At 39.2% G+C, this 27,881-nt stretch overlaps 1 protein-coding gene across 2 annotated transcripts in view; it reads right to left on the reverse strand.

Moving 5' to 3' along the window:
- The window catches only part of ephb2b (eph receptor B2b), a 112,674-nt gene that overhangs the window by 13,129 nt on the left and 71,664 nt on the right, over positions 1-27,881 (reverse strand). The window contains exons 4-11 of one of the 2 annotated variants that reach the window (XM_072381612.1): positions 22,341-22,496; positions 19,341-19,676; positions 7,672-7,796; positions 6,376-6,538; positions 4,955-5,063; positions 3,223-3,287; positions 1,487-1,600; positions 1,084-1,331 (exon numbers count right to left, since the gene is read on the reverse strand). In XM_072381612.1, the coding sequence (XP_072237713.1) occupies positions 1,084-1,331; positions 1,487-1,600; positions 3,223-3,287; positions 4,955-5,063; positions 6,376-6,538; positions 7,672-7,796; positions 19,341-19,676; positions 22,341-22,496 (1,316 nt within the window). Of the gene's footprint in view, positions 1-1,083; positions 1,332-1,486; positions 1,610-3,222; positions 3,288-4,954; positions 5,064-6,375; positions 6,539-7,671; positions 7,797-19,340; positions 19,677-22,340; positions 22,497-27,881 lie in introns of both variants that reach the window. The other variant, XM_072381611.1, reaches the window with a different exon arrangement.

Consider the following 27,881-nt stretch of genomic DNA (forward strand, 5'->3'; position numbering starts at 1 on the left):
ATACAACAATGGTTTCCATTAATGAAAGACCATTTTGCTCATTCTAAAAAGGCAAAGCAAGCAATTACACTTGAAAAAAAAAATACAAAAAATGTTTTTGTTTTATTTCATATCATCCCAAGACAGGTTGCCTGACATATCATCTCATAGATAGTTAAAATTTTTTAAACATCTGACATCTCATTTTCAGTCTTGCAAAGTATCTGAATTTTTTATGATGGTTGTAAATGGGGGACAGTACTCTGTAATAGCCTTTGCAAGTAAGATTATAAAAAACTAAAAATCTAATGAACTCATGAGCACTGTATATTCTTTTGTCTAGACGCACAGGGGAAGTAAGGTATATTTCTATTAATACCCATGCATAATACAGTATAATTAGCAGTAAGATGAAGAGCAAAGCAAAAGAAATGTCAACAGTTTATTTGTCTAACAGCTACTGGTGGTGATATTTTTTTAACATTAAAACTATCAATTGTCATTACAACAGTAAATAAAGAAATCTCAGTTAAACTATTTTTATAGCAGGAGTGATTTCCTCTTGTCAGGTTTTGACAGACAGTTAGCAGGTGGCTCTACGGTTGTCTAGTGAGGCAGACACTGTTTGACGGAGCCATCATAAACTCATTATGCCGAGATCATCATATCAATTTTTAGGCTTGTCAAAGTAAAGGCTCTTAATGGGGACCTCCAAGCTTCAAGGCAGCTCGTCTTGTCAGTTTGTGAATCGAACATTTCTGTTGGCACAAACAACATCAGCATAGAGCTTTCAGCTGTTGCATAAAGGGTGTGTCTGACATCAAAGTTGCTAGTATGATTCATCTAAGAGTTTCTTATCATCATCATACAACTGTTCCTGCTTGTGGTGTTTAGGCCAATTAATTGTAATATCATACTTAATCTATCCAGGACCCTAGTTATTTTATTTATAAGTAAAGAAAATACTGCTTTGGAATGTCATGATTAAGTAAAAGCATATCTCGTTTGATAAAAATTATACCACAAACAAATTTAAATGTGCAAGTAACAATAGCAAATTGGATCAAAACTGTAATACTGAAATATAGAAAAAAAGTTACTCACTCTGAGGAAGGTGTCAAGAGATCCATTCTCCATGAACTCAGTGATGATCATAACAGGACTGCTCTTGGTGACCACACCTTCCAGATGAATAACGTTAGGATGGTCAAACTGGCCCATGATGCTGGCCTCACTCAGGAAGTCCCGCCTTTGCTTTTCTGTGTAGCCAGACTTCAGGGTCTTTATGGCCACAAACATCTCCCTTTTACCTGGGAGCTTTAGGTTGCCACTGCACACTTCCCCAAACTCTCCTATAGAAAGATTGCATGAGAAAAAAGCCACTCTATTACACTCAGAGTGACATGTGCAACTAAAAGTAAGTGGCTTTCATGCATTTACTTCTATTTATAAATCAGCTCTCCACATGCTGTATTCCATCCACGTTTTAGTCATATTTTTCCATTACCTGCACCAATGACCTGTTCAATCTTCACACAGGATATATCAATCTCCTTGGCAAACTCCCTCACAGCCTCGTTGGGGTCCTCATATGTGAATGGATCAATGTAGATCTTCATTCCTGGAGTCACTTGTAAGACAGGAGACAGTCACTATAATATTTGATTCTTGTGGTCATGCTTAAAGTCCTATGGGCCTGACAGCCAAATGCAGCCAGGCACATTAGCAATCCAATTACCGTGCATTCCAACATTCCTGTGAAATTATGGGATATTTTCATATTGTAGTCAGGTAATCAAGGTTGGAAGATGGAGCAGTATGTGTAATTACAAATGGTAGTTACAACAAGTGCCTCATGGATACTGTGTATGGCTGTTCAGCCAGCAAAGGACATGGCAGCTCCAGACTTCTCAGCTGTGATATTATGCATTAATATATATATATATATATATATATCATCTACATATATCATCTCCATTGAGCCAGAGTGCTATTAACACTCAGGAGAGGAACCTGGGTCCTATATCAGCATTGCCCAGCAACACTCCTGGAAATAAATTGGCTGTCCTAAGCCCCGATGCCAGGTAAATTGGCTTAAGTTGGCCTTTAAGTGTTCAGGGACTTAAGTGTCCTGAGTTTTAAATCCGATTATTCTGCTCATACCTCCACATCAGACCTGAAGCTATTTGAATGGATAGTGAACTCACGCCTGGGTTGCTGCAGTGCTCAAAGAGCATGCACACTGCCTCAAAACCTGGCACAATATGCTGAGAAAACATGCTGCCGAGATGAACAGATGGAAAGGATCTTACTAGGCAAAACCCCCCATTACTAAACCCTACAATCTCTTCTCAAGCTCAAGCACTGTTCAACAGACCACCTTTCTGTAATGGCACCAAAAACAGGGGCAGAAGCCTGAACTGCGACTGGTGTGACGACAGGATACACACAAGACACATTGGCTTTATATAATAGCTGTGAAATACCCAAAGCCCTTTACTGGCATACTCTTCACTGAAGCACAACCCAGACTTTTTTGCGCAGAGAGCTTGGATTCTACAGATTTTTTTTTTTAAAAGGTGAAACAGGGTGGGAATTACACCCTCAAATAAACAAACAAAAATGGGGTCATAAACTTAAGATGGAAATAGTTCTGTGCTTTTCTAAATCAGGCAGGAGAAAGACAGATTAGCTGTAATATGTTAGACAGAGACAAGCTGAAATTACTTCTCAGCTCTTTCTCATAGATTTATCTCTGTGCTTTGAAACTGCACTGTATGAGGAGGGGAAATCATAGAGTAATTCCATTCATTCACTAAATCTTTAGAAATGTTAACAATGGTAAATGACTCATGTGCATTTGCATCCTAATGGTCTTCACGTGAAGACTGACCTATTTCCAGCACAATGGATTTAGTTAACTATGAAATGTGATGCACAGAACACACACTTGAACACTGGTTTTGATGTGGTTAAATCCAGGCTCTGAGTGAGCAGAATCAAACAATGGGCAAGATTAGTCGAAAGCGGAGGCCGGGAAATTGAAGTGGTGCTGTGCAGGGCTGTAGCCAAGGACAGCAGCAAGCAAGGTGGTAGCCATGGAGACAGGTGTGTGAGGCAACAGAGTGCTGAAGGATTGCCATGGAGAAGACTATGTGACATCGTAGTCATGGAGACAGATGTGTCTAATACTGAGAGAGACACCAAGGGTGAACATGAACGGAGAAATGGTGGTTTACTCACTGTGGCCGCTAGTGTAGTGCTGCAGTTTGTCTGTGTATTCTGAATCAGCCCTATCGAAGCCACGCCTCCTGGGGAAAAGACAAAGAACTCAAGCTCTGGTTCAAAGAGAGGGAGCAGGGAGGGTGGAGACATGAATCAAAAACCCCCAGGTCTACCTATGCCGAAGATACATCAGCTAAGACAAGACTTGAAATGTTGGGTTTAGTTTTGTTGCTGCATCAAAAAAGGCATTCCATCATGCAGTCATACAGCAATAGCATACATTTATCTTTCTTTCCACTGCATGCCAGTTTGGTATCTGGAAATGTTTGAAAATATTGGGTTTATTACACAAATTGTTATTTTTTTCTCCAACTCCAAGCGAGTATATCTATACAGTATTAGATGGAAAGTTTTCATCATAAACTGTGGAGTTAAACTCATAAGTATTGGACTGTGTCTCTGAGGTGCCTTGAGATGACATTTGTTGTGATTTGGTGCAATACAAATAAAACTGAATTAAAATTGAATTATAAGTAAGTACAGTACATAAGAGGATCAACATTTGGCCGGGTGTGATCAATTCACCCTAACTGCAGCTTCTTTGCAAGAGTCAGTATAAAATTCAGTTTTTTCCACTGATTCAGTTTTTAGAAAGACAGAAGCCCCAGGCTGCATGTTACCTTACACTTAAACAGATTGAAAATCAGAAAAAAAGTATTATTATCTGAATTTGAGGAATTACAGATATGTGTAACCGATTTCATATATATAATTTGCCATTTCCCTTTTTAAAATAAATTTCACAATCTATCCTTCTTACCTATGTCTTTTTTTTTCTTAAAAAAAACAAACATTACTAAACCCTACTATCTTTTCTCAAGCTCAAGCACAGTTCAACAGACCACCTTCCTGAAATTATGCTGCAAACAAGTGGAACAAACTGCCAGTGGAGATTAAACTGTCACCAAATGTAGACATTTTTAAATCCAGGTTAAAAACATTTCTTTTCTCACGTGTCTATGCATGAAATCTGCACAGTATTTTTCAACTTATCTAGACTGCTGCTTGTTTTTATTCATTTTAATGATTTTATTTCTCTCTATTTATATTCTTTTACATATTTTTAATGCTTTTTCTACTCCCCGCTGCAATGCTTTTATTTATGTAAAGCACTTTGAATTGTTTTGTACATGAAATGTGCTATACAAATCATTTTGACTTTTGACTTTGATTTAAACTCTACAGTATAGGCACAGCCTACTGTCTGTCATTATGCCACAATAATCCAAGATGGTGATATAGTATACACGCAGGCCTGGGGGAAATCTGCAGCAATAATAGAGGTATGCTCAGAAATTCATCTTCTACATTCTTGTGTGACTTAAAATACTGCACAGGTGCAGACCTACAATTTTATTATGAGTAGCTGAAGTGGGAACTGAAACCTTAACCTTGGATTATAAACTTTTGATGCCCATTGAGCAGGAGCTTTCATTTTTAAAGAAGGTAACTTTATAATATATTTGATCCTGAAAGACTGGAATTCCCTAAGAATTAACATATCTGAATAAAAATCTTTTTTATTTCCTTTTAACTGTTTTAACTATTCAGATTTATGAAACAAACAGACCAAATGTAAACTTTCCAAATGATAATGCAGCATCTCAAAGGAAAGAGTGCTCATTTTACAAACTAGTTCTGCTGTTATACTGGCAAAGGTTTTCTAAAAACTGTGACAGGACTGACTCACCGATTACAGACGATGATGATAACAACCACAGCTATAAGGAAGACCAACCCCGCAGCTGCCGAGCCTATGATGAGAGGTAGTTTCTCTTGAATACTTGTGTTGTATTCCTCTGTAAAAGAAAAGATGTATAGATAAACATAATGCCATGTGCACACATACACACACAGTCACGCAGAGTCACAAGCTGAAACATATGGGGAAGCATCTGAGCCACTGCATATGGAGGGAGCAATGGGTGACAGACAAACATACGGGTGGGTGAAGCTATGAGCATCTTTGGCATCTTGACTGGCTGCACAGACCGTTTTACAAACCGCACTGAATGTTATCAGATGCTGCAGATACGGACAAATCATCTGGCAGAAAGCGTGTGAAGTGAGGGAGAGAGCGTGTCTGGGTGAAGCCCAAACTGATCCGACAGCCAAGAATGAGAAACCAGCTACTGAATGGGCACATAGAGACAGATTCTCCTTCTGAACACCACAAATGACACACAAATGCATAATTTCAGCAAGATATACTGCTGAGCTTGGATGAGTTTTATCTTCTCAGCATTAATACTGCATCCAGTGTAACAAATGGCACTTATCAAATGGCTTATGTCACAATATACTGTACAGTAATTGTTGGTTCATTATTTAGAAAGAATTAAATCTTGCTGTATTTTCAATTAAATGAGGGATTTAGAACATTTTCAAAGCATTTTGTTTTACATTTTACACAGGGCTTCATCATCACTTTGTGTTTAACCTTTTCACTTTTAAATATAAATTGTTATCTTCTTTAAAACATTTTTTTTAAACTTGTTTCATGTATCCTCTCTTTACACAATAATTTATAGTTATAAGTCAGTTTGTTACATTTTCCATGCTGAGATCTGTGCGTGTGGCAGCATCAAGGAAGAGTTCAGGCTAATGATCGCCCAGGGCCCAACAGGATGACGAAAATTAGATGTTCAGGAGGGAAAACCCAGGCAAAGCTCTTACATTAACCTGTATGACTAATGTGTACTGAATGCTCCATCCTTTCAAATTGGTTTTACAGTAGACATCCATACATTTAAATTATATTTTACTCAATGGCTTCTAATGGAAAATCGTTAAAAAAAATAGTAGTTTGGCAAGAAAGGTTTCTTTGAATAGGAAGCATTTGTGCAACACATAAAAGAGCTGAATTTAAATAATCTAATTTTTTAATGAAATAATATAGGGGATCATTGCTAATACTGGAAAAAACATGACAGTAAAAGTATGGTTTCAAGCCATACTTGTCTGGGTTTTGAGAACTGTTTACCACACATGCCTCCTTCTCATTCCTGCAGCTGTCTGAATCCATACTGCACTATATGATGTGCTGAAAAGCCATGCATGAAAGGTGATAAGAAGCCTGCGTGCTCTGGTGAACATAGGCTGAATTCTCACCCTCCGTCATGGTCTGGAAGTACAGCTTGCCACTGTAGCGGCCAAACCCAGCTACAGTGCGGGCCCGGACCTGGAAGACATAGATGCTTCCTGACTTGAGGCCACGGATGACCACTGTGTTGGTCTGGCTTCTGATGGTAGTGGAGTTATACTCTGACTGGTCCTGGGAGCATAAAGACAACATGTTGAATTTGGGCAGGTTAGAAATTATAGTGCGATTGCAAAGGGTAAAAATTATGAATTGCCACATGAATAAATGACACGTTATCTTAAATCGGGACTCAGGAGGCAAAAAATATTCGTAAATACATAACACTTCAACTAGTACAAGCTGAAACATATCAGAAAAAAGCTGCGACATGTCTCAGACATCCCTAGATTTATTTTACAGACATTTAAGGTAAACTCCATAGAACTATGAACATGTTTAATAGAATAGACTGAAAAAGGCAAAGATCCAGCAGCTGCTTTTGAGGCAAATTTGATGGCAGTTTCAGGTCAGGTGGCTTCTCTGAGCCATGCCCTCTGATCATCAGAGCTGTATTTCACTGTCATACCTCTTCTCTCCAGAATGCTGACAGGTTTGAGAGCCTTTGAGAGACTTTTTTTAGCTGCTTCCTTCAATACATTTCTCGCACACAGTTCAGAGCCACTGCAGGGCCAGGACAATTGTTTTTACAGCTTTCTCCAGCAGTGTCAGAAAAGGGAATTATACTCAAAAATGAAACCTCTCAACATGAAGACAGAATTTTGACAAATGTGTATTTGTGCCTCTACAAATAAGTACAAGTGCTTGTGTTATAACATCTGTGGCTATGACTATATGAATTTAAGAGAATGATGTGCTTAAATCAACACACAAATGCAACTGTAAAACATCTTGTGAGAAACTATGCTGATTTGGAAGAGCTTGCCCCTATTAAACTATTTTTACATCAGTCAGTGTTCCATTGTTTCAACCACAAGTCTCAACGCATCGATCCCCGGTGGCCCTACTGCAGGGCTGAGTGTGGTTTCCTTTCCCAGTGACTGACCATGACTGTAATTGGAGGAGAATGAGCAGAAGTTCTAAACGATATTCAGAAGCTACATGCCTTCAAGGATCTGCTGCTATACAAACGAGCGTGAGAAGATTCTGAATTTAAATGTAGATCTAGAAAAATACTTTTTTTGTTTTACCATTAGTGCATTATTTATTTAACCTGATGGATAAGGGAATTAAATAAATAGGTTCCTGATTAATTCTTAGAAACTTGAATATGTCCATTTGCCTATATGATTGTGCACACATTGTACCTTTTCATAATACTGTAGTTCATAGTCCAGGATGACTCCATTCGGCTGGTCTGGCTGGGACCAGGAGAGGGTGATGCTGTCCACAGTACGACTGACCTGGTGCATTATTGATACAGTGGATGGAGCTGTGAAGAGACAAAAGCAGAGCTTGTTAACTATGAAGCAAATCAATGACCATCAACTTCACAGTCATGCTCAGAGCATTTTACAGGATCTTTGATCTCGTGGTATAACACTGGGTTCTGCAAAAGTACAAGGCTATAACATCTATAGTATATAATATTCCGTAGTCTCCTGTTCATCAGGGGATCAGCAGATCAAGGCTAAACACGCAGTGCGGCCTAGCAAGTCACAACACTGGTTAAATCATGTGAGCAACCTCATGGGACTTCCCAACATCAACTGTTACTGTGATGAGATTCATTTACACTTGTCATGCTGTTGATAACGGACCACCCTCTGCAAATAAATCATTTTAGAATCAACAGAACACCATGTAATACATGAATGAAAGCACATTTCGTCACCTTTATAAGATAAAAAAAACATCAGAAATCATAAGAGATGCAACATAACAACCTTTTTGTATCACATTTTAATTATCTGCATCCAAATTTCATCAAGCATCCATTTATTTTCCAGTAGTTGACAACATAAAAATGAACATGAACTGATAAGTGATAAGTTTCTATTGACTGTGATGAGTTTACAATTAAGTTGATACTTAAAGCATGATGTAATGTGAGGTAGATATTGCTTATACATATCCTGAACCTCATTTATCATCATCAAAGAGAAGCCTATAAATAGAACTAATGCATGTGGACAGTTAGGACTTCTAATGGCTCATTATACAGTACTGTGCAAAACCTTTGAGCCACTCCTCATTTCTATTTACAGTATATTGCCAGGAAAACAGGGGATATGAGCTGCAAGGACATACTGAAACATGTAAACATGTGTGTTAATAGAAGGCATACGGCAAAATCAACTGTAGGGCTAGATACATCTCTCAGGTTCTGTGTTAGATCTTTGTTGAGATCTGACACTTCTTTTGTCCTCTAGTCCAGTTTCTTCATTTTCTTTAAGAACACACTGCAAAATATATGCCACATTTTTGGTTAATGGCTCTTTAGGAGTCACCTTGTTGTTGCAAATATAGTATTCTATGCCTGTCAAACAGCTTAAGAAATATGAACAAATGAAGTGTCTTAACAAAAGGCTGCAAGTAATGTGACAAGTGCCAAAAGATACCATGAAAAATTGGTTCTTTGCTAAGCTGTTAATTATGTGCAGACAAAAAACTGGTTTATCCCTTTTTATACCTGAATAATTCAGAACTCAAAATAATTGTGTAACATTTTGCAACAACTTCAGGGGAAAAGAAAATGTTTCATTACCATTATGTCACATTACTAAAAATAGTTTTACTTTCATTCCCTTTTTTTTCAAGAATTCAGTAAATATAAAAAATCTCCAGGGGCAACATTTTTTTTCAACATTTTCAAACCCAAAACAAGACTCAGTAGTAATCTGGGTGAGACGTTACATCATGGGTGGTCGACTATAGTCTTACATCGCCAAGTGACCTTAAATATTGTTGGGTCAGAGAGGGGTGTGATCACCTCAAGTCGTCGAGCAACCATTATGATTAGTTCAGGGTGCTGTAGGTCAGCGTAAACCTAAGAGAAGCTGGGGATAAAAAGCTCTGTCTGGGAAGCTTGGCAAGGCCTGGAGGCCTCAACGTCTGAGCCTCTGTGTGTGTGAAAGGGTAGGGTGGGTTGAGGTGTCAGAGAAGGAGGGGTGCTGGGCAAGATTTATGTACACCAAACCCCACGCTCATCCATTTCAGGCCCGTGCTACACACACAAACACACAGCCCTGAGCCAGCAACACAGAGGGTCCCCTGAGTCCCAGCAATAAAGTCAGAAGTCTCTCCCTCGGCACGCGTTCTCTGTGGAAAATCCATTGACTGGAAAACTACAACTGCCATGCCTCTATGATCTAAGACTCTGAGGTTGCATGTGTGTGGTTTTACATATTACATGTAAATTATTTATCTCCAATCTATGTAACAAACTGGTTATATTTAAGTATCAGGTAACCAGATTCTGCAATCATTGTGTTGAGGCAGAGAAGAAATACAGTAAATTAAGTGAATACAGTTTCATTAGAGCTAATAATAAAATGTTTATTGTAATACCTTACTCATACCTTAACTAGTAAAGCCTAACCAAAACAAAAGCCTCCAGTGGATGCAAAAAATTATGATGTCTCACATAAACCGTGGCAGTTAAAGGAGTGAGGATGTTATTATGTGCTGCTGCTGGAAGATAATAAATTGGTGTTGTGCATTTCATCTCAAAAAAGTCCTCTCACCATGATGGCCAATGTCCATACATCATGCTCCTATCCTGGAACCAGAGGTACTGAAGTGTATAGTGTATCCAGTCAGGACACCAGCTTTAGGAATCTCCTCCATTTCAAAGCACTTACCAGTTTGTTTGCAGTCACAAGACGACAGCCTAATAACGCAACAGTTACTCCGAAGGAAACTCACGAGTATCCTATTACGGATGCACATATATTCAAGTCTGCCACATGGCCTTTTCCTGCATAGCATTTCCATTAAACACACGGAGCAGCCATGCCTTGTAACCTGATACAGGGTCAAAGAAACAAAGGCAGCTCATGTATTCATGTACAGAGGATGGACACATGCCAACATGAAAACCTTACGGAGAAGAACAGTGTGGTTTTTTTTGTAAAAGAACAACTTCCAGACAGCCAGAGTGGCAGTCGCCATGTCTGGCCTCAAGAAACCGATAAGAAGTGGTGTAACTGAAAACAAACTGAGATTAAATTAGACCAAGACATGACTGTTTGGGGTAAATACTAGGCAAAAATGTGAAGTGTTGAAACATTAGACCAGTAGAAAAAAATAAGACATTTTAAATATAAATCCAGCTGTGCTGTATATTTCAAGTCCATTCGGCACAAGCATTTCAAGCTAAGCAGACGTTCCACCAATTGACTGTGGAATGTAGTGGTATGCCAAGTCAATGTTTTATTGCAATAAGGCCTACAGCACCGATCCACATATGAAAACCATTTTCGTAAATCTAATTCATGTACTCCAAATCCACAAGTCTCCATTGTACTTCAAATCTTCAAGTCTACCTAGATTTTCTTTTTCCAAAACTTAATCTATAATTTAAAGGGTTAAGTAAATACTTGGTTTCCATTGTGTCAACATAAATCATCGTGTTATGCCACTAAATACACGTTGCAGTCATTTTAAGCCATTTTCTTTGTTGCTACAATAATTATTTCTAAATTATGTGGATTGTACTCCATTTAAGACAATTAGAAATTAGAAACAAGGATGTGAGAAAACATCCCTGTTATTTGGATAAAGCAAGGCAGCTCTATGTCAACTAAGATCAATTTCTACACTCTTACTGGACGCTTTCTTCGTAGCTTGTCTCAATGAATGCTTTCTTTACCTTATTAACACTAATAAAGCCATTACAATGACAAGGACAGAGATTGTAAGTCCATATAATCAAATTAGAAGGCGGAATTGGAAAGAAAACTGTTGAAGGACTTTACAACTTTCCCATATACCACTGAAAGAGAAATACTAGTGTTGATAAAAGTTGATATTTTAGTCACAAGTCTCTTTTGTCCAAATCAAAGCTCAGAAAGCATCTGTATTATAATCATTTCTTTTTTGTGTGTAGGAGTATCTTTACATAATTAGAACTGTGAACAGACTGTGTTTACATTTTTCACCTTCAATATGTCAAAACTTCTAAATAAGATAATCAGAGTGACAATCAAATCAAATAATGAATATACTGAGGCAAGAGGGGGGTATCATGTTGCTCAATTATGAGAGGATAGGCAGCCCCAGCTGTTGTCAGAGAATTAGGTTTCAGACCCCACATTATTACTCAGTCTTGGATCTGATAGAAAAGACAGTACTTTGGAGTCCATTCTAACATGACACTCTGGCCTTGGCCCAATAAAAGAGAGCACAAAGGCTCTGTTTTGCACAGCATCTCTAATAGATGATTCATTGTTATGTCTGAACACCAAGTGACTTCCCTGATCAATTAAATGTGTTTACAGGGATATACCCACTTAATAAAATCCAAGACAAAAGTAAGGCCATCCAATTAATGTATGCCTCTATGACGTTATTATATTACACTCTTTAAGAGAGTTTCTTCTCTCTGCCTTTGAAGATCTCCTTGACTTCTACTGTTAGGCATCGATTAATAAGTACTACTATGAACAGGATGGACATCTTCATTATGCAAAGCTGATGAAGCGAGACCACTGTGGATGACAGGCAGCAGAGGATGCTCAGTCAAAGGATTCCATGTAAAAAACACTCTCCCTAGATAGACTTTCAAGAATGAAGCTGTCCTAAGGCACCCCGGTATCAATGATCAACTTTACATAGAGTCTTGTTAGAAGGAACAGGGGTAGAAAAATCACTGTCTTCAAAATAATGGCTTTATCTCCAACAGCTGACAGTCAACAACACCTGATAAGTAAAGACTTTGCAAACCAAACAGCAGATGGAAATAGTGGAAAATCTCTAACATTTGCAAACACATGACTCATATGCCCCTGAGAAGTATGTTTAAAGTCTTTTATCTGCATCTTTCTAACAACCCACTGTGTCTGCAACCATGTGGCTCTGATTTGATTAGATGTTCTGGTACAGAGACCAATGCTATGATTTGGGGAAGATGGGGGAGGTAGCGAGAACAGGTCAGGGCTCGTAAATCCCTTTTCCTTTTCATTGTAAAAATCAGTTTCCCTGCAGAGCGATCTCTCCCAGAGGGCTCAAACCAGCTGGCCCTCTACCAGGCAGTCTCCAAAACTGGCTGCCACTGCTCCACTCTCTTTGACTGCCATCCATTTATGAGCTGCAGATCGAGATGTCTTAAAGAGAGAGGCCCATATTTGCATGTACTTTTAGCATACTGGCTGCCTGCCCTGTTTCCCCAGCTGCAAAGGATTGTGGGTTTTACATCTATAAAGATTTTCCAATGCAGTAAAGCTACAAAAGTGAGATTTCAGTACATCAAGCTTTAAACCAGCTGTATTGGAGAAGAATGGGGACTTTAATACACCCATATACACAGCATAAGCTAATTCTAAAATAGGCACTTCAGGAGTTAGAACAGTTTTTAGAATATAGTAGAAGTTAGGGTTTAAATCAAAACCAAATTGGTAATTCTGCAGATGGAGGACTTGTAGCAGAGATTAGTATATGTGGAGACAATACTACAGTTGAAAAGAGATTTTGTTCTTTCATTCATTCATTTTCCATATCCACTTCATCCTATTTGGGGTCAAAGGGGAGCTGGCACTTATCCCAGCAGCCATCGGGCGAGAGGCAGGGTAAACTCAGGGTAGGTTGGCAGTCCATCACAGGGCCAATACAGAGACAAATGAGACAAACCACCATAAACACTTATACTCACTTCTGCAATCAATTAAGAATCGCCAATCAACCTAACATACATATTTCTAGACTGTGGGAGGAAATGCGGTACCTGGAGAGAACCCACGCTGGCACAAGGAGAACATGTAAACTCCTTCAGAAAGGCGCCAGCTGAGATTAGAACAGGGAACCTTCTGTCTGTCAGGCAACAATTCTAACCACCACACCAACAAGCTCCATCTTAATTCATAACAAAAGGACCTCAATTTGGCCAAGAAAGGCATATACATCCCTATAAAGATTGCAGACAGATTGTAATACTGCAATTCAAAATCCACTGGGGTCATTTAGGCTCTCTGGGCCGATTAAGGCAGAACAGACAATGTTTGAGCTGACCACCATAGGGATGTGGAATGAAGGCTTTGACTCACACAGCTCTGGCTTAACAGCTGTGTAATCAGCAGGCTGCATTTCTGCAACTTCCGAACTGGCATCTCCAAAGAGAATAATTCCACAAACCACAGAAATATATTCTTCTCTGTTGGAAAGGCCGGTATTGTCTTTTTTCCTTGAGATGATAAACAGAACACAAAAAATATATATCATCAAATAAAAGTTAATTGCTTGTGGTAATGTAAGTCAGGATAACAAAAAACCAAGACAGTGAAAGCCTTTTGAGCAATGTGGAACTGCCACTTATTTGAAAATAAATTAAGCAAGAACAATAAAAGCTCATCAATGTTTCTAGAGTTCCTGACCCCAATTTATAAATAAACCTTTAAACGGATGATGTGAATATGCTTTGCATGATCTGCATGACCTATGTGAGCAAATCTGGGCTTCATTTTAAAAATGAAGCGTATTAGTGACTTGTGACTTGAAGCAGGAGGAAGCAAACTCGAGACAGTAGCAAGACGGTTGCTCAGACAATGACAACTCTGTTTTGCAGCCGCCTTCAAAGGAATGCTTAAGATATATGTCAACGGGAATTTGAGTGTACTTGGCAAACAGAAAGGAGAACGGATGAGAAAGAAGAGTAGTCCCTGGTGAGCGCCAAGAAGGGAAGTGCTGTTGTATTTATTACAAAGCCATTTGCTTAATTGATTAAGTTGACTCCATAAAGTTCATAGAAAAATTTATAGATTAAAAAACATTGCTGGTTGGGTTGTGACCCCTTTCGCTTCATATCCTAATTTTTGATTGTCATTTTCTTCATCTTCTTGGATAAAAAGAACAAATAAATTACTACATTAAAGCACAGTCAATTATTTATGCATTTCAGTATAGTTAGATGCACTCAACAATAATCAACTGAGTATTCATATTGCGATTGCTTAGACAGTGCACTGGACCAAAAGTTCATGGCCTTTTAACCATGATATACAAGCAAGCATTGTGTATTTTTAACTTACCTCCCTTACACACATGCAAAGCTTAAGATCCCAGTCTCAAGGAAGAAATTCAAGTGAATTCACATGGCTACTAAAAGATTTATGAACAAGATCAATTAGTTAACTAATTTTGACATTCCTTGTGCTAATTCTCTTCTGGGGAGCCATAATTAAATTCATATTCCATGCACAGGTTATTTAAAGTCATCTGATGAACCTCGCTGTACACCCTGTAGACTGCTTACCACACACTTTATCACCAAGCAAATCACTCACTTCATCTCAGTGAGTGCTTCTCTGACTCTGTTTTTGTAAACAAGTTGTTCCGTATCTACAGTGCCATCATTGTGGTATATGTGTGGCTGGCTGGCCTGCTAGCAGTGCAGCCCTCTCGAAAAGGTTTTGTCAGTGCTGAGATCCAGGTGCCTGCTGAGGCCTCCTGTCTGTCTGCCTGGCTGACCTACACTGGCACCCACCATATGTGCCCTTCTTAACACCTTCTGTCACTGTCACACTGCACATAATGTATACTGGTGGCCCCTGTCTGACTCTCAGTCAGTCTAGTTTTCTTGCAGCCTGCATCTCTGGTGCCCTTATATATTTAGAGCTAGCTAACAATAAATTATAATAACACAATATTATTAGCAGACGAAATGAGTTATTATTGCTGTTTTAATAATAAAAAATATCCAACATATTTTGTAGCCATTAGTGATAACTATCTCTTGAGCTAATCACCTTTCACCTCTCTATGACTTGATGTGATGAAAGAAGAAGGAAACAATGTCTTGTTCTGTTATTTACCAGAACTGCAACGATAAAAGGGTGTTTAAAAGCTTTTTATGACATTATAATAAAAGCACAAAAATGTACCATTCCAGTTTTTATTAACTGGTGTCACTGTCCATAAGTCAACAGTTTAGTAGCCATACTTGGCTTGCTGGTGGACTTTCTGGCTGCCCCACCTGGCTCTGCACCAGTGCTTTTTGCACCATGGTCCAGTGGAGCAGAAAAGTCCCTGGTAGCCTGGTTACAGCAAATCTGAGCAGTTTGGACAATAATTAAGTCATAAATCTTCCTGAGACCATATGAAAAGGCTGCCCCTCATTACACCCCCCACCTTCCATGTAACATGGTTCACTTCCACAATCAGCCAGCTCGCCTGATAAGAAACCAATTCAGACCCTCTGTTCCTAGATAGCATAAGCAGCTGCCCACCTTGAGTTAATGAAATGCCTAAACAAATATGTCCTCTAGAATCTAATATACCAAATAACTATAGAAGATAATACTGCAAATACGCAGCATGTGCAAAAATCAAATTTATCTGGTGTGCAAGACTGAATTCACTTAGAATATACTGATAGGTAGACAAGGATTTCTATTCAGTGTATTGAAATTTATCACATAGCGGCCGAAAACCAAGGTAGAAAATAACAAAATGTCTTGGCTATCATTTGTGTGCTCATAAACAGTCTTGCTGTATACAACAACTGCACACTACCTTCAGAAAATCATACAGTAAATAGCACATGGCAATGGCTACAATTTCCACCCAAGCTGTGCTTAAGCAGAACTATGTCTTTAACCATTACTGACAGCTCAGGAAGTCTTGGATGATATGACCTGGAATCAAACACTTGCTGCCATGTGTGAGCAATATGTAGACTTGTGTAGACAAATATGCACAGTGCTCTTGATTGCGTTTCAAATCTGTCTACCCAACCATGTCTGGTAGACTGTGAGAGGACAAAATGCCAGATTATCACTGTGAATCACATAATCTAAACTGTCATATACGTTTGACTGTTCCACAGTAACAATGCCATTTTTGCCGTTGTTTTCTGAGATTATGTATCCCGGCAATTCAATTTTTAAAGAATACCTCATATCTGGTTACATGCCTTTTTCTCCTAACCAGTGTGAGTTAGATCTGGAAATTAATTTCCATTCTGCCAGTTGTACACAGCCACTTTTAAAAGGGAATCTACGTATTTGGGCCCTGCCACTTTAAGTTCAGTTGGCATTAATGGGACTTAGATGGACTCACTTTGAGAGCTCCACTTTTTGGGGATTATTTGCTATTAATAATAATTATTTCAAATAATTCAGAAACAACAAAGTTAGAGATTAAAAATTAGATTAACGCGATTAAAAAATATAACCCACTAAAAATCACTGTAATTAATTCATCTCCATTAACGCGATAATTTTGACAACCCTGATTATTTATTACCCTATAAATATAATTGTTCTAAAACAAGGACGTTTCAGGAAAGAAAATTCTTATAGTCAAACGTAAAACATTTTGAGAATAACTCACTCCTCATTAGTGCATCCAGGGGAGGCTCACCAGATGTATACCTTATCTTCTGGCTATGTGCCTGTGGACGGGGCGCGCAGCATCTTCAGAGTCACCAAGTAGGGGAAGGTTTTACCTTACTTAAGGGGAGAAGCACCCTCAGTGAGACTTTTGGGCTTTGAAGATCTCTCCAGATTTAATGCGTCAAATCTCTAATTCTGATATGGCCTTTGTTGGCAATAAAAGGTTTCTGTGTCCGATTAAGTCTGTCAGCAGATTTCTTCCTGTACCATCTACACATCGGCTGTTTGAAGGCAACCATCCTTCATACACCACAATACAATAATACATTTATATCTTATCTATATATCTTTCACCTTTGGTCTGTGACTTAAAGTGATAGATTTACAGCTCTGTGTCACACCCTAAACTCATTTAATTTCACACAACAATAGCATTTTATTCACAGAGCAATGCCAAAGTGGAAGGCTTGACTGTTACTCACACTTCCAAAAAAATAAAACTTAATAAATTAAAGTTTTTCAAAAGGGGTCTATGCTACTTAAGTTATAGAAAATTTGTCATATTCTTATGAAAAAAGCTGTCATGCCTTCAGACATTGCATTTGTTTTTGTGTGACATTAGACACAATCAAGCACCACACTTTCCAGAGCAATCACTTGCTTTATCACAGAGGAACTGTCACCAACCACTTACAGAGACGGAGGGTAAGCCTGTGGGTAAAACGAGTGTGGTGAGTGCTTGATTGGATATAGAGAGTGAAAAGTTTCGCTTGCACTCTTCCCCCTTGCCACCCTTCACACCAACAAGTCATAGCTGAGGAGGCAGCCATCCAAACAACAAATGAGACGTGCTTTCACGGTGCTCACTTTCAATTTGCAGATTTGTTGCTTTCATACAGCACTTCAATCTGTGGCCAAAAGAAGCTCAGTAAAGGACTTGTAAACATACGTATGTTTACAAATTTTCATAGGCCCTGATTTTTGTTTTTCTCCGTGTCACGCTCTTATTCTTACTGAGGGCGGGAGGCACAAACCTGCCTGAAGTAATTAAGGATGACATGATGTTTATGTAACCCCCAAGCCACACAAACCAGATGCAATTATTGGCTCCTGGTCCCTGTGACCCCAGACCTGTAGCGTTTTGCACCGCAAAACTCCAATCCCATGTCACAAGAGGGAACAGAGTACAGAGTGATGGGGGAAGGTGGGAACGCTGAGTGGGTGCGAGCAAGAGTTGAGTTCTTTTCACAGCTCCCTCTGACGGGAGCTCTTGCTGCCTAATCCAAAGTGACGGGCACTTCAGTGGAGAGGGCGCAGAGCCCCCCAATTTCCGCTAGGACCCCTCAGCAGGAGCAGCAGAGAAGCCAAGGGTTGAGGTGGCAGACTTATTGTGGCCCAGTGAGTCGGAGTGGGGTAGGGGCCTCATTACAACGCTTAACTGCACTCACAGGCCCTCATTAACCCACCACACCAGTGACTCAAATCAAAACAGACAATAAAAAGAGGTCAGCGTGCAAATAAAAGCTTCCATTTTAGTCCCAGCATTGTAACTGAGCACTTCATGGAATTTTTAAATAAACAGAGCTCAACGAACTTTGAAATTCAAAACAGTGAATGAATTGTCATCTCTTAAGTGTGTTCATCCAACTTATGCTTTGTTCCTGTTTAACTGATCTAGTGCATGCTCCCAGGCCTTTGGTAGTGTAGTTCCCCAAAACTCGATGAAACCCAATAAAAACGCTGGTTAACACAATGCTTTAGGTAGCACACTCTTTTAAGAGAGGCCTCAGCGCAGCGGGAAGAACAATGAGTAATAAAAGACATCTAAGTATGTTACCATTGCAAAACTAGTGTGAAGATAAAGCCCAGCCTGCATAGATATGCTTATCAGTAGTTGCAGAAAAAAAGTGTGACGTGACAAATGATGTGCTTTCTAAAGAGACAGTTAGAGCAAATAAATACTTCTGCCTTGATAAAATAATCAGAGGTGTGACAGCTGACACTCACATAGTAAAAATGCGAAGCTGAAGTGAGACTGAAGATTTTATTTGTTAAAATTCTGAACGTGTAAAAGCTAACACCCCTACCAATCTGTATTTCTGAAGATCTACAATTCTCGCTTCTTGTTAATTTGTGAGAGAGTATTTTACTTTTCAACTGTTCATATAGCCAGATAATGTGCATACTAATAAAAATACATTCTTTTTAAGTATATTTCCACAACCAAATGGGTGGATAAAGCTGTAATCAGTGAAGAGTAGATGAAGTGATTGACGGGAGCTCGCTGGCTCTCAGTTCCCCAGTCTGAAATACATGGTGATGAGGTCACAATATAAAGACCAGCAGGCCATCACATTCTGTCTGTCACATCATCAGCGGTGCTCTGCTTCTCATTTTACAGCCCTTAATCTGCATACATCACCATACAGGAGAGGAAAGAAACAGACTTGGTGCATAAAATACAGAAAAACAAAGGTGGACCCACTTACCAGCCTGGTTAGTGGTAATGTTGACTGAGGCATACTGAGGGGAGTAGGGGCTCTGATCTGACACCCCGTTGACAGCCTGCACCTCAAACGTGTACTGCGTGTGGGCCAACAGGTCACTAATGTAGACCCGGCTTTCTGTCAGGCCCAGCTGACGTGGTAAAAACTGAACATTGTCCCCACAGCGGGTGCATCCTCCTCGGCCTCCACCACAGCTCTTGCAGATGATGTTGAAAACTACATCCTCGCGGCCCCCTGAATCTCGAGGAGGCATCCACTCCAGCATCACAGAGGTTTCATTCACACTCGAAATCACATTCTGCGGAGCTGAAGGGACAGCTGAAAAGACACAGAATGGATTGTGTCGTTACAACATTTGATTACAAAAAACAGACAAATGTTTCTCGATGAAAGCTCTTTGAGAAAAATGTTGCGCATCAAAATTATTGTTTGCAACCGCTCTTGTATATTTTGTCATTCAAACCCACTCCATCAAAGTGAATGCTACAAACTGTATTTCACAGTAATGACTGTCGCAGTATTCAACTTTCAAATTCACAAATGTGTGTATTTATTCAAATTTCTGCGTATATATAGAAAATCTAAACTAAAGGAAAAGAAAAAAATCAGAGCAAATAAGACTAAAGAATATACATTTAAAAACAATTGTCTCAGTAGGCAATTTCAGGAGTGGCACTGACTCAGAAATGTTTCTTGAAAAAAGGAATAACAGTAGTAGAGGTTTAATAGTGTAACTCACTGTCTGGAGTTCAGAGCCACATGTAATGTGGCCACATGACTGTGCTAATGGATCCAGGTCTGCAACATATTAGTAATTTTTTTCTTTCCTTCTGTTTAAGCTTGTAAGATATCCTAGCTCTATCCGAGACCAGGTCCAAACAATGTCTTATGTAAAGGTAACAATCTTAAATTGTGGATGTAACCGATAACAATGAACATCCTCTACACAAGACAGAAATGTAAAAATGAGTTTTCAGTCAGAGGCCTTTAATTTTTAATTGTTTTATAATACTGCATCTTGTTCCTTGCTGACAGTTTCCACCCATATTACACCAGATGCGCACAAAAAGTTAACTTCAGTTAGTGTTAACTTCAGTGTAGCTGGTACAATGCACAATAGTGTCATCTTCTAAAATTAACACCAGCCAAGGGCCAAATGCATGTAAATGTGAGCTTTGGCAAATAAATAATGAGTTTTCTGGCCAAATAATAATTTCAAAATTCATAGTTGTGGTATTTGGAGCAAAAAGAATTTGAATGAAATATTTCTTAAATTTTTAATTTATAATTTTCTCCTTGAAATTGTGTTTGTATACTAATAGCTGAATGACGTTAGTCAAGAAATGAATGCAAATGTTTTTTGGTGAGTACGTTTTTTTTTTCCTATTGTGTGCAACTAGACCCCGTGAGCCACAGTTAGGGTGTAATTTTATGATAGATGATGTGTTGTGTCCTTGATGGTGTGAAGGACATAATTACTATCTCTACTTACACACCCCCTTCGCGGGTGGGGAGAAAATCCACAAGCTTGCAAAGATACTACAGCCTCTTTGAGCTGACTGCATTCCAAGATGGCAGTGCCTCTTCCCTTGGGATGCCTGTTTACACTCTCATTTTCATTGCTGGTGTCCACTTTGTCAAATGTTTTTTTTCACATTCATTCTTGACAATCTTCACATGAAAGACCATATAGAGTTACTGCAGCTGAGTGAAACTTACTATTTTTCACACTGAGACATTCTTAGCAGCTAGGCATTACAGAATGGAAACTTTCCACATGGCTCTACGTGTTGAGTGACAGAGCCAAACAAACAAACAGTAAAAACTGTTTATCTTTTACAGACATGTGCACCTAATTATGGTAGACGTATCCTCCAGGACTAATGAGATAAACAATTCCAGTCCGCCCACAACATCCTAAAACTGAATCGATCACTTCTTATTCAACCTCCTTTTAATTTGCTGCAATTAGCAGATCTCAAGTTCTGGAAGAAAGCCCGTTGGAGTGCCCTTCTTGGTGTCTCTCGGAAACATAACTCCTCCTTGGCATCTCCTTCCTGGGGAGGAGGACTAATATCCCTCCCATTAGCTGGCGGGCCTCTCTGATGGGCCTGTTCCCTTGCTTTAATCAGACCGGGCCCTGCTGTGCTTAATACGGGTGACGTGACGCTGGTGCTTTCTCATTCACAACAGCTGCTCAACTCCCAGAGCCAGGCTTATGCAAATCTTCTTTGTTGAAGACCATCAAATCTTTCCCTGCTCTCACCCTTTCAACAGGCAGAAAGGAGGAATAAGGGAAAAAACACTACTGCAACATTGAAAGGGGCTTTTTTTTCTCACTCACCCCCATTTTGTTTTACTTAGAGCACACTCTATGCACCGATTCTCTCTTTCTCCAAAACACACACCTCTTTTTTCCCTCTCCCTCAAATTCCTTCTGCATTTCTTTCTACGAGTCTCTCTTAAATACTTTAGCCCTCCCTTGCTCACTTTTGCTTTGGTTTATCCGTCCGTCTGTCATTGTCTCTCCCAACCTCTGTGTCAGTCTCAAATTCAAATTCTAATTCAAACAGCTTCATTGGCATGACAAGAGAGAGTCTCGCCTCGACTCATTCTCCGAGACTGACCCCTCACAAAGCTTCGTGCCCTGGCCCAGTAACCTCGGGTCTGGTTTGGAGAACGGACTCTGTGATGTTGAGGAGGGGCAGCTGAGCCTTGTCTGCTGGGTCAGATCTGTGGACGGCCACGCTTTGAGCATGTCAGCATTATGTTTGTGTGAGGGACAGCTCTGACAGGGTTTCTCTGTTCTGAGTTGCAAAGACTACCACTGTCCTTTGATCTGGGTGCTCTTCTGCTTCTGGGTATGAAATGCATTTGTGTCAAAGAGCTCATATCTGAAATCAAAGAGAAACTGTTCGTGTTTGTGTAATGCGCACAAGTAATTTGAGAGTTCACATACAAAGACTCTAATACTATACTTACTTGTGCACGGCATCTGGAGTGGATCAGAGTCAGTCCGATAGTATCCATTGCGGCAAACGCAGTTAATGGCGCCTTCATTGGTGGTTCGGCTGTTAATGGGACACTGCAGACAAGGCTCATCTCCTTGAGTTGGCTTGAAAAATCCTGATGAACAAGCTAAAAGACAGAGGAGAATAACAGAATTAGATCTAAGAAATTAAAAAAGCAGGCTAAATGTGAAATAATTTCATAACAAATTTCAATAATATAATATATATGATTTATAAAATTATGTATTTTTTTTGTTGATGGAGAATACAATTCCCCTTTTATTGTTGATATAGATATATTCTTAATTATCTAATATAATTTAGATATTTCTACACACATTTTAACCTTTGTTATTTGTTACTAAAATAGACAGTGCCGATAATAAAATAGAAAGCGGCTTAAACATTGTAATTTGTAATTATAAGCTAATCTGCCATTTACTTGAATCATACTATAAAAGGGAAAGCATTAAGTGAGCAGAATTCAAAAATCACAAATGAGTCCAACAAAAGCACATAACAGAAATAAATAAACACCGGTGTAGTTTCACCTGAGAGGAAACGCTGCAGACAAGGCAACATGTAAGTTTGCGTTGAATAATTCAATATGCTGTTGTTGTCTGAGAAATCTCTAATGTACCCTGGTTTCCTGCTGAAAATCCTTTTAAAGGTCCCTTTCTAGAAATAAATTTATCTCTGGTGAGGAACACACGCACTGTATCAGCCATTAAACGCTGTGCTTGTTCATCTGACTGTGTGTAGATGAATCACTTGCTGTACATGGTTGGAATCTGTTTGTGTGTTGCCATAAGCATAAGTCACTTCTGTGAAAAACAAAATAACTGAGCTGTCTGTGAAATCCACTTATCCTTCCCTCTCCAGTCACATTCAGTCTAAACATTCGCTGCTTAGAAAAAAAAACAAAAAAAACACATTTTCCAGCATTTGCACCTGCACCATGTCAAGAGTTTTCTTGCACTGTGAGCCTAAAAAAAGATCTGGTTTTGCTTCAGGTAATCCAGCTCCCACCTGCCCCATGGAGAAAGAATAGAATAAAAAGGTGTTGGAAGTACGGTAACGTGAAAAAAAGAAACCACACACGGGACATGCTGCTTATCTGAAGTTAAAACCCCTCAGGTCTTCCAGTACGTTGTTTTTCTGCAGTAGCAGTGTGAAAAGCGGATAATTCATTAAGTATGATGAAAGGAAAAACAAAAGATATAACTATACATGTGTTTCCTTTCTAAAACATTTTAGTTTTTCTTAAATTCAGCTTTCAAAGCTGACCTTTGTAAATGTGTAAGCACATGAAATGAAAAAGTGCATTCCAAAGAATTCATCTCTCATATAACATATCCTTTCTCATACTGAAGACCCTCTATAACTGTCATTTTTACATTGTAGTACAAAGTAATAAAAACAGCTATTACTTCCTTCCGAGGCTTACAGCTCAGCTATAACATCTGGAAAATTTAAATGTCAACAGCTGCAATTCCCATTTAAAGGAGGTCTAATCACAAGACTTAATTAGTCCAGCTCCAGTCTCAATGTTTATGTTTGAAAGACACTTTGCTGCACTCTGAGACCATACAGGCCACAGATTAATGCTCTTTTTCCCCTTCAAATAAATCAAATACAACACTCAGAGTTGTCGCCTTTGAAATCCTGAACATACAATCATGACTGATGAAGGCACTTTATGAAAGAGTCAGAAATAGATATATACACCAAACATGTGCTGTCAGTGTTAAAAAATGTCCCAGTTTTCATCAAATGCATCATTACTTCAACCACCTTCATCTTCTGCACAAAAGAAAGGATGGAATAGAACAAATGTGTGCTTGAAATACAATAATAATGCATTTTAATTGTTATTTCTATTTTTGAAAAACATGAAGATGTTTTTCATCAATAGATGAAGGTGTGGTATCTTTGATGAGAGTTTATGTTAAGAAGCAGACATTTCAACAGCAAAACCTTACTCCAAAATAATAATTGAAATAATCTTAAAGATCTGTTCACAAAGTATTAGCTTTGACATGTTTTTCTTCTTCCATGATTGATGGAGGAAAAGGTTTTGGCCACCGAGTGAAACATGAGGCCTGGACATTCACACTGCCAGTCAACAGGGTCTGTGAATGAGGCCCAGGCAACAGCCATGTGGGGAATTGAGATCGGACCTCGGAGGCACAGCATGGTCTATGGGAGTGTGGGGCTCTGAGGAGCACCACCGTAGCAAAACAGTGTAAAGAGGTGGTGAGGTTGGAAGTGTAAAGATGGAAACAAAGAAACAAGAGGGGAGAGGTGGGGAATGGCTGTGTTCAGTAATTTTCAGCCAAGGAATTTAGCGAATCAGTGTGCCCGTGTTAAATGTGTGTGTGTCGTAATAGTATGCTACTGTGCGTAACAACTCCCAAAAAGTTACTTTACAATCTACATGAAGAGGAAAGTGAATGAAAATAACTGACTCTTGTTCACAAATCCTCATGATGCCAGGCTACCACAGTGGTTATATCTACATTTTCTGTGGTTGCGGCTGAATGACATGCAAGCGGGTCATTTAAAATGTTCCCTTTGAACACAAAACAATCAGACATATCCTTTTGTTTATATTATAGTTGTTGAACTGAATGTCAAAATTATGTGAAAAAGAGGATTCTTTTACTATATACTCAATGGGACCATAAAATACGTAAGAATTCTGTGGTCAAATCCCATTGTTGCAATATTACTTGCGTTCTAACTACTGTTAATCTTTTCTATTTTTCAACGTTCTCATATTTGTGAGAGCAACTTGGAATATAATGATAATTTGTGAATTTTGTCTTTTAACAATCACAAAACCATTATCACTTACACTTCTAACCAAATCTTTAATAAAATAGGTTAGCAATATATAATTTCTATATTCAACTTGGAAAGCCAGATAAGTCAGACCTGCAAACAAAAACAAATTTGTGAAAGCCATCCCATTCAGTTCAGAAGTATACAATAGTATATGTCTCATGGCCATGGCCATTATTTTAGGGAAATATTTGGGGAATTTCCACTTCATACTCAGATGACAGATTTTAAGAGTTGCACAGTTGGCTGGTGTCAGATGAATAGAAGCAGAGACATGGAGAGCTGTGATTAAAAATCAGATCAGGGCTTTAATTCCCTTCTTCCCCACCTGCCAGATTACTGCTGTTGAGCTGTTTGATCATTATGCTGGCAGTGCTGCTAAAAACGTGAGAACTGAAGGCTATTTTTTTATGTTTCCTCTAACTTCTGATATCCTCCTGGCAAGAGGAGCTAATTACCTTAAGAATATTCATTGACAGCCACTCCACTGTTCCTCCTGCTTCTTCTACGCACTGCTATTAATATCATCAAAAGCTTCGAGCAAACATGCCACGTTTTGCTCTTTTCTCCGGGGACTCCAAACGAGGGTTTTTGGAAATGGAACTGACAATGAAACGTGGCGATAAGTCAAGAACAAAAGCCACATAGAAAAGCTTTAAGGGAATTTATAAACACTTCAGACTCAGTTTAGTGGGAGCTGTGTCAAAAGGTCCAGATCACCCTAAATTGCTTCCAGGCACACAGCACACGTTTTCACTTTTAAATCTTAATTCTGAAAAGTTATTCAAACTTCCACCAGTGGGGCAAAAATTGTTTTGTTTTCACTTTTATCTGATTATTTAAGCACCAAGTGTTATATTACTTTAATGTAACACTGCATCTTAAAACATCTTCTAAATACCCCCCCCCACACACACACACACACACACACACACACACACACACACACGCACATACCAAACCCCAGCTGCTTGTGTCTGCCTATGTTTATGACTGCTAATAATATATAGCGACATAAAAGCTTTAATTGGGGGCTTACGCTAGACTCACTGAATAAAAATAGTACTGAAGGAGCTGTGAGGAAAGGTAAGTAAGAGAGCTTGGGTGCCGCTTAGTTTTTATAGCAGGTAATTTGCTGGTTGTTTCAAAGGTTTCCTGAATGTTACAGTTGCAACGATTTATAGCACATTGAAGAAGAGACCAGCCGCAAAAAACATCTGATTTCTATAAAGTGTGTGGATCTGTGTGGATATTTATGGGGGTAAGAGAGGAGAAAAACAAGCCAATCCCGATATGTGCAGCCATTCTGGCTTCTTAGTATGTTTGTCAGTGACACGGACACACAGACATAGACACAAATAGAACACACAACGAAAACAGATCATTTGAAATTTCCATTTCATCTACACATGCCCGGCTGAGAAATATGGTAACTACAAGACAATCAGCTGGCTATTATCAAACTATCCAGTGCAAGGCCACACCTGTTGTTGAAAAAAAACAAAAATGCAGTACCTTCTTAGTCTCCTTTAAATACTGCACCAAACAGGGAAACTCTTTGTCCAGGGGCATCACAGCCACTACAGCTCAGCCCTCTGGCCCCCTCTTCTATTCTCGCTTTTCCCTTCTTTCAGGACCCACTACACCCTCCGGAAATCTGTTTTATGTAATGAACCAAGCCTTTAAGAAGACACAAGAGAGACAAAGACAGACTAGGCCAGTGTGTGTGGTGTTTAAGGTGTGAAAGACAAAAGGCTTCAGGGGTAAAAGAAAAAATCTGTGTTTTTGTGAGCGCAGCAGGAAAAAGTGCTGAAAGCAGTGAAAATGGTCAGCATCAGAGAGATTGTATTTGTGCGCACTGGGTATTTCCCTATATTCCACTGTGACCAAAAGAAGCTCTTACTGAGATCCACATACATCTCCCTCCCTCTATTGCTTGTACATGCTCATTTCTGCAGTAGCTCATTACCTCTACAACCCAGCCATCACAAATGTAGAATAAAATTTCAGCCTTTTCACTTATCTAAATAGAATATAACCCTGTGAAAGAACAGCCTTTGTCACAGATAAAGCAGAGGAGAGCAGCTACAAGTTGTGTGTCATTTCCTGGGATTGAGGACCAGCCAGAATTACCCTCCCAAACCCCTCCCCCCCACCTAAGCACTTCCATGGGGAACACAAGCCAGTACTGTTTGTAACACAGGCTCTCGTGATTCAATTAGGAACGTGGTCCTCCTGGCCATCTAATTCAATCAGGCTTGTGTGAAAGCTATTAGACAACTGGCATTTGCTTCACCCCACACGTACACAAATGATATATTCATTTCTCCCACTAGGTTTCCATGTCTTGTGCAATTAACAGGTCTGGGACTGTGTGGCCTCTGACATTGAAAACCAGGACAGTGCCAGTGTTTGAGGGCAAGCACTGATGACCTACAAGGTGTAAATCAGGCTACTCACAAATTCAAGGACAGGGTAACGTTTTTAAAAGGGTCATTTTCAAAGAATCTCATATGTTTAACATTTAGAACTTAGACTAATCTTTGACTGGCTGGGGAAACATTTCCACAGCAACCAAAATAACTGGGGGGTCACAGCTACAAACAGTGGCTTCATTCAACAGTGAATTCAAACCTCTTCCTGGGATAAAATCTCACTTAAAAATTTC

The sequence above is a fragment of the Leuresthes tenuis genome, unplaced genomic scaffold (assembly GCF_036924035.1).
Source record: "Leuresthes tenuis unplaced genomic scaffold, fLeuTen1.0.hap1 SCAF_3, whole genome shotgun sequence".
Taxonomy (NCBI): Eukaryota; Metazoa; Chordata; class Actinopteri; order Atheriniformes; family Atherinopsidae; genus Leuresthes; species Leuresthes tenuis.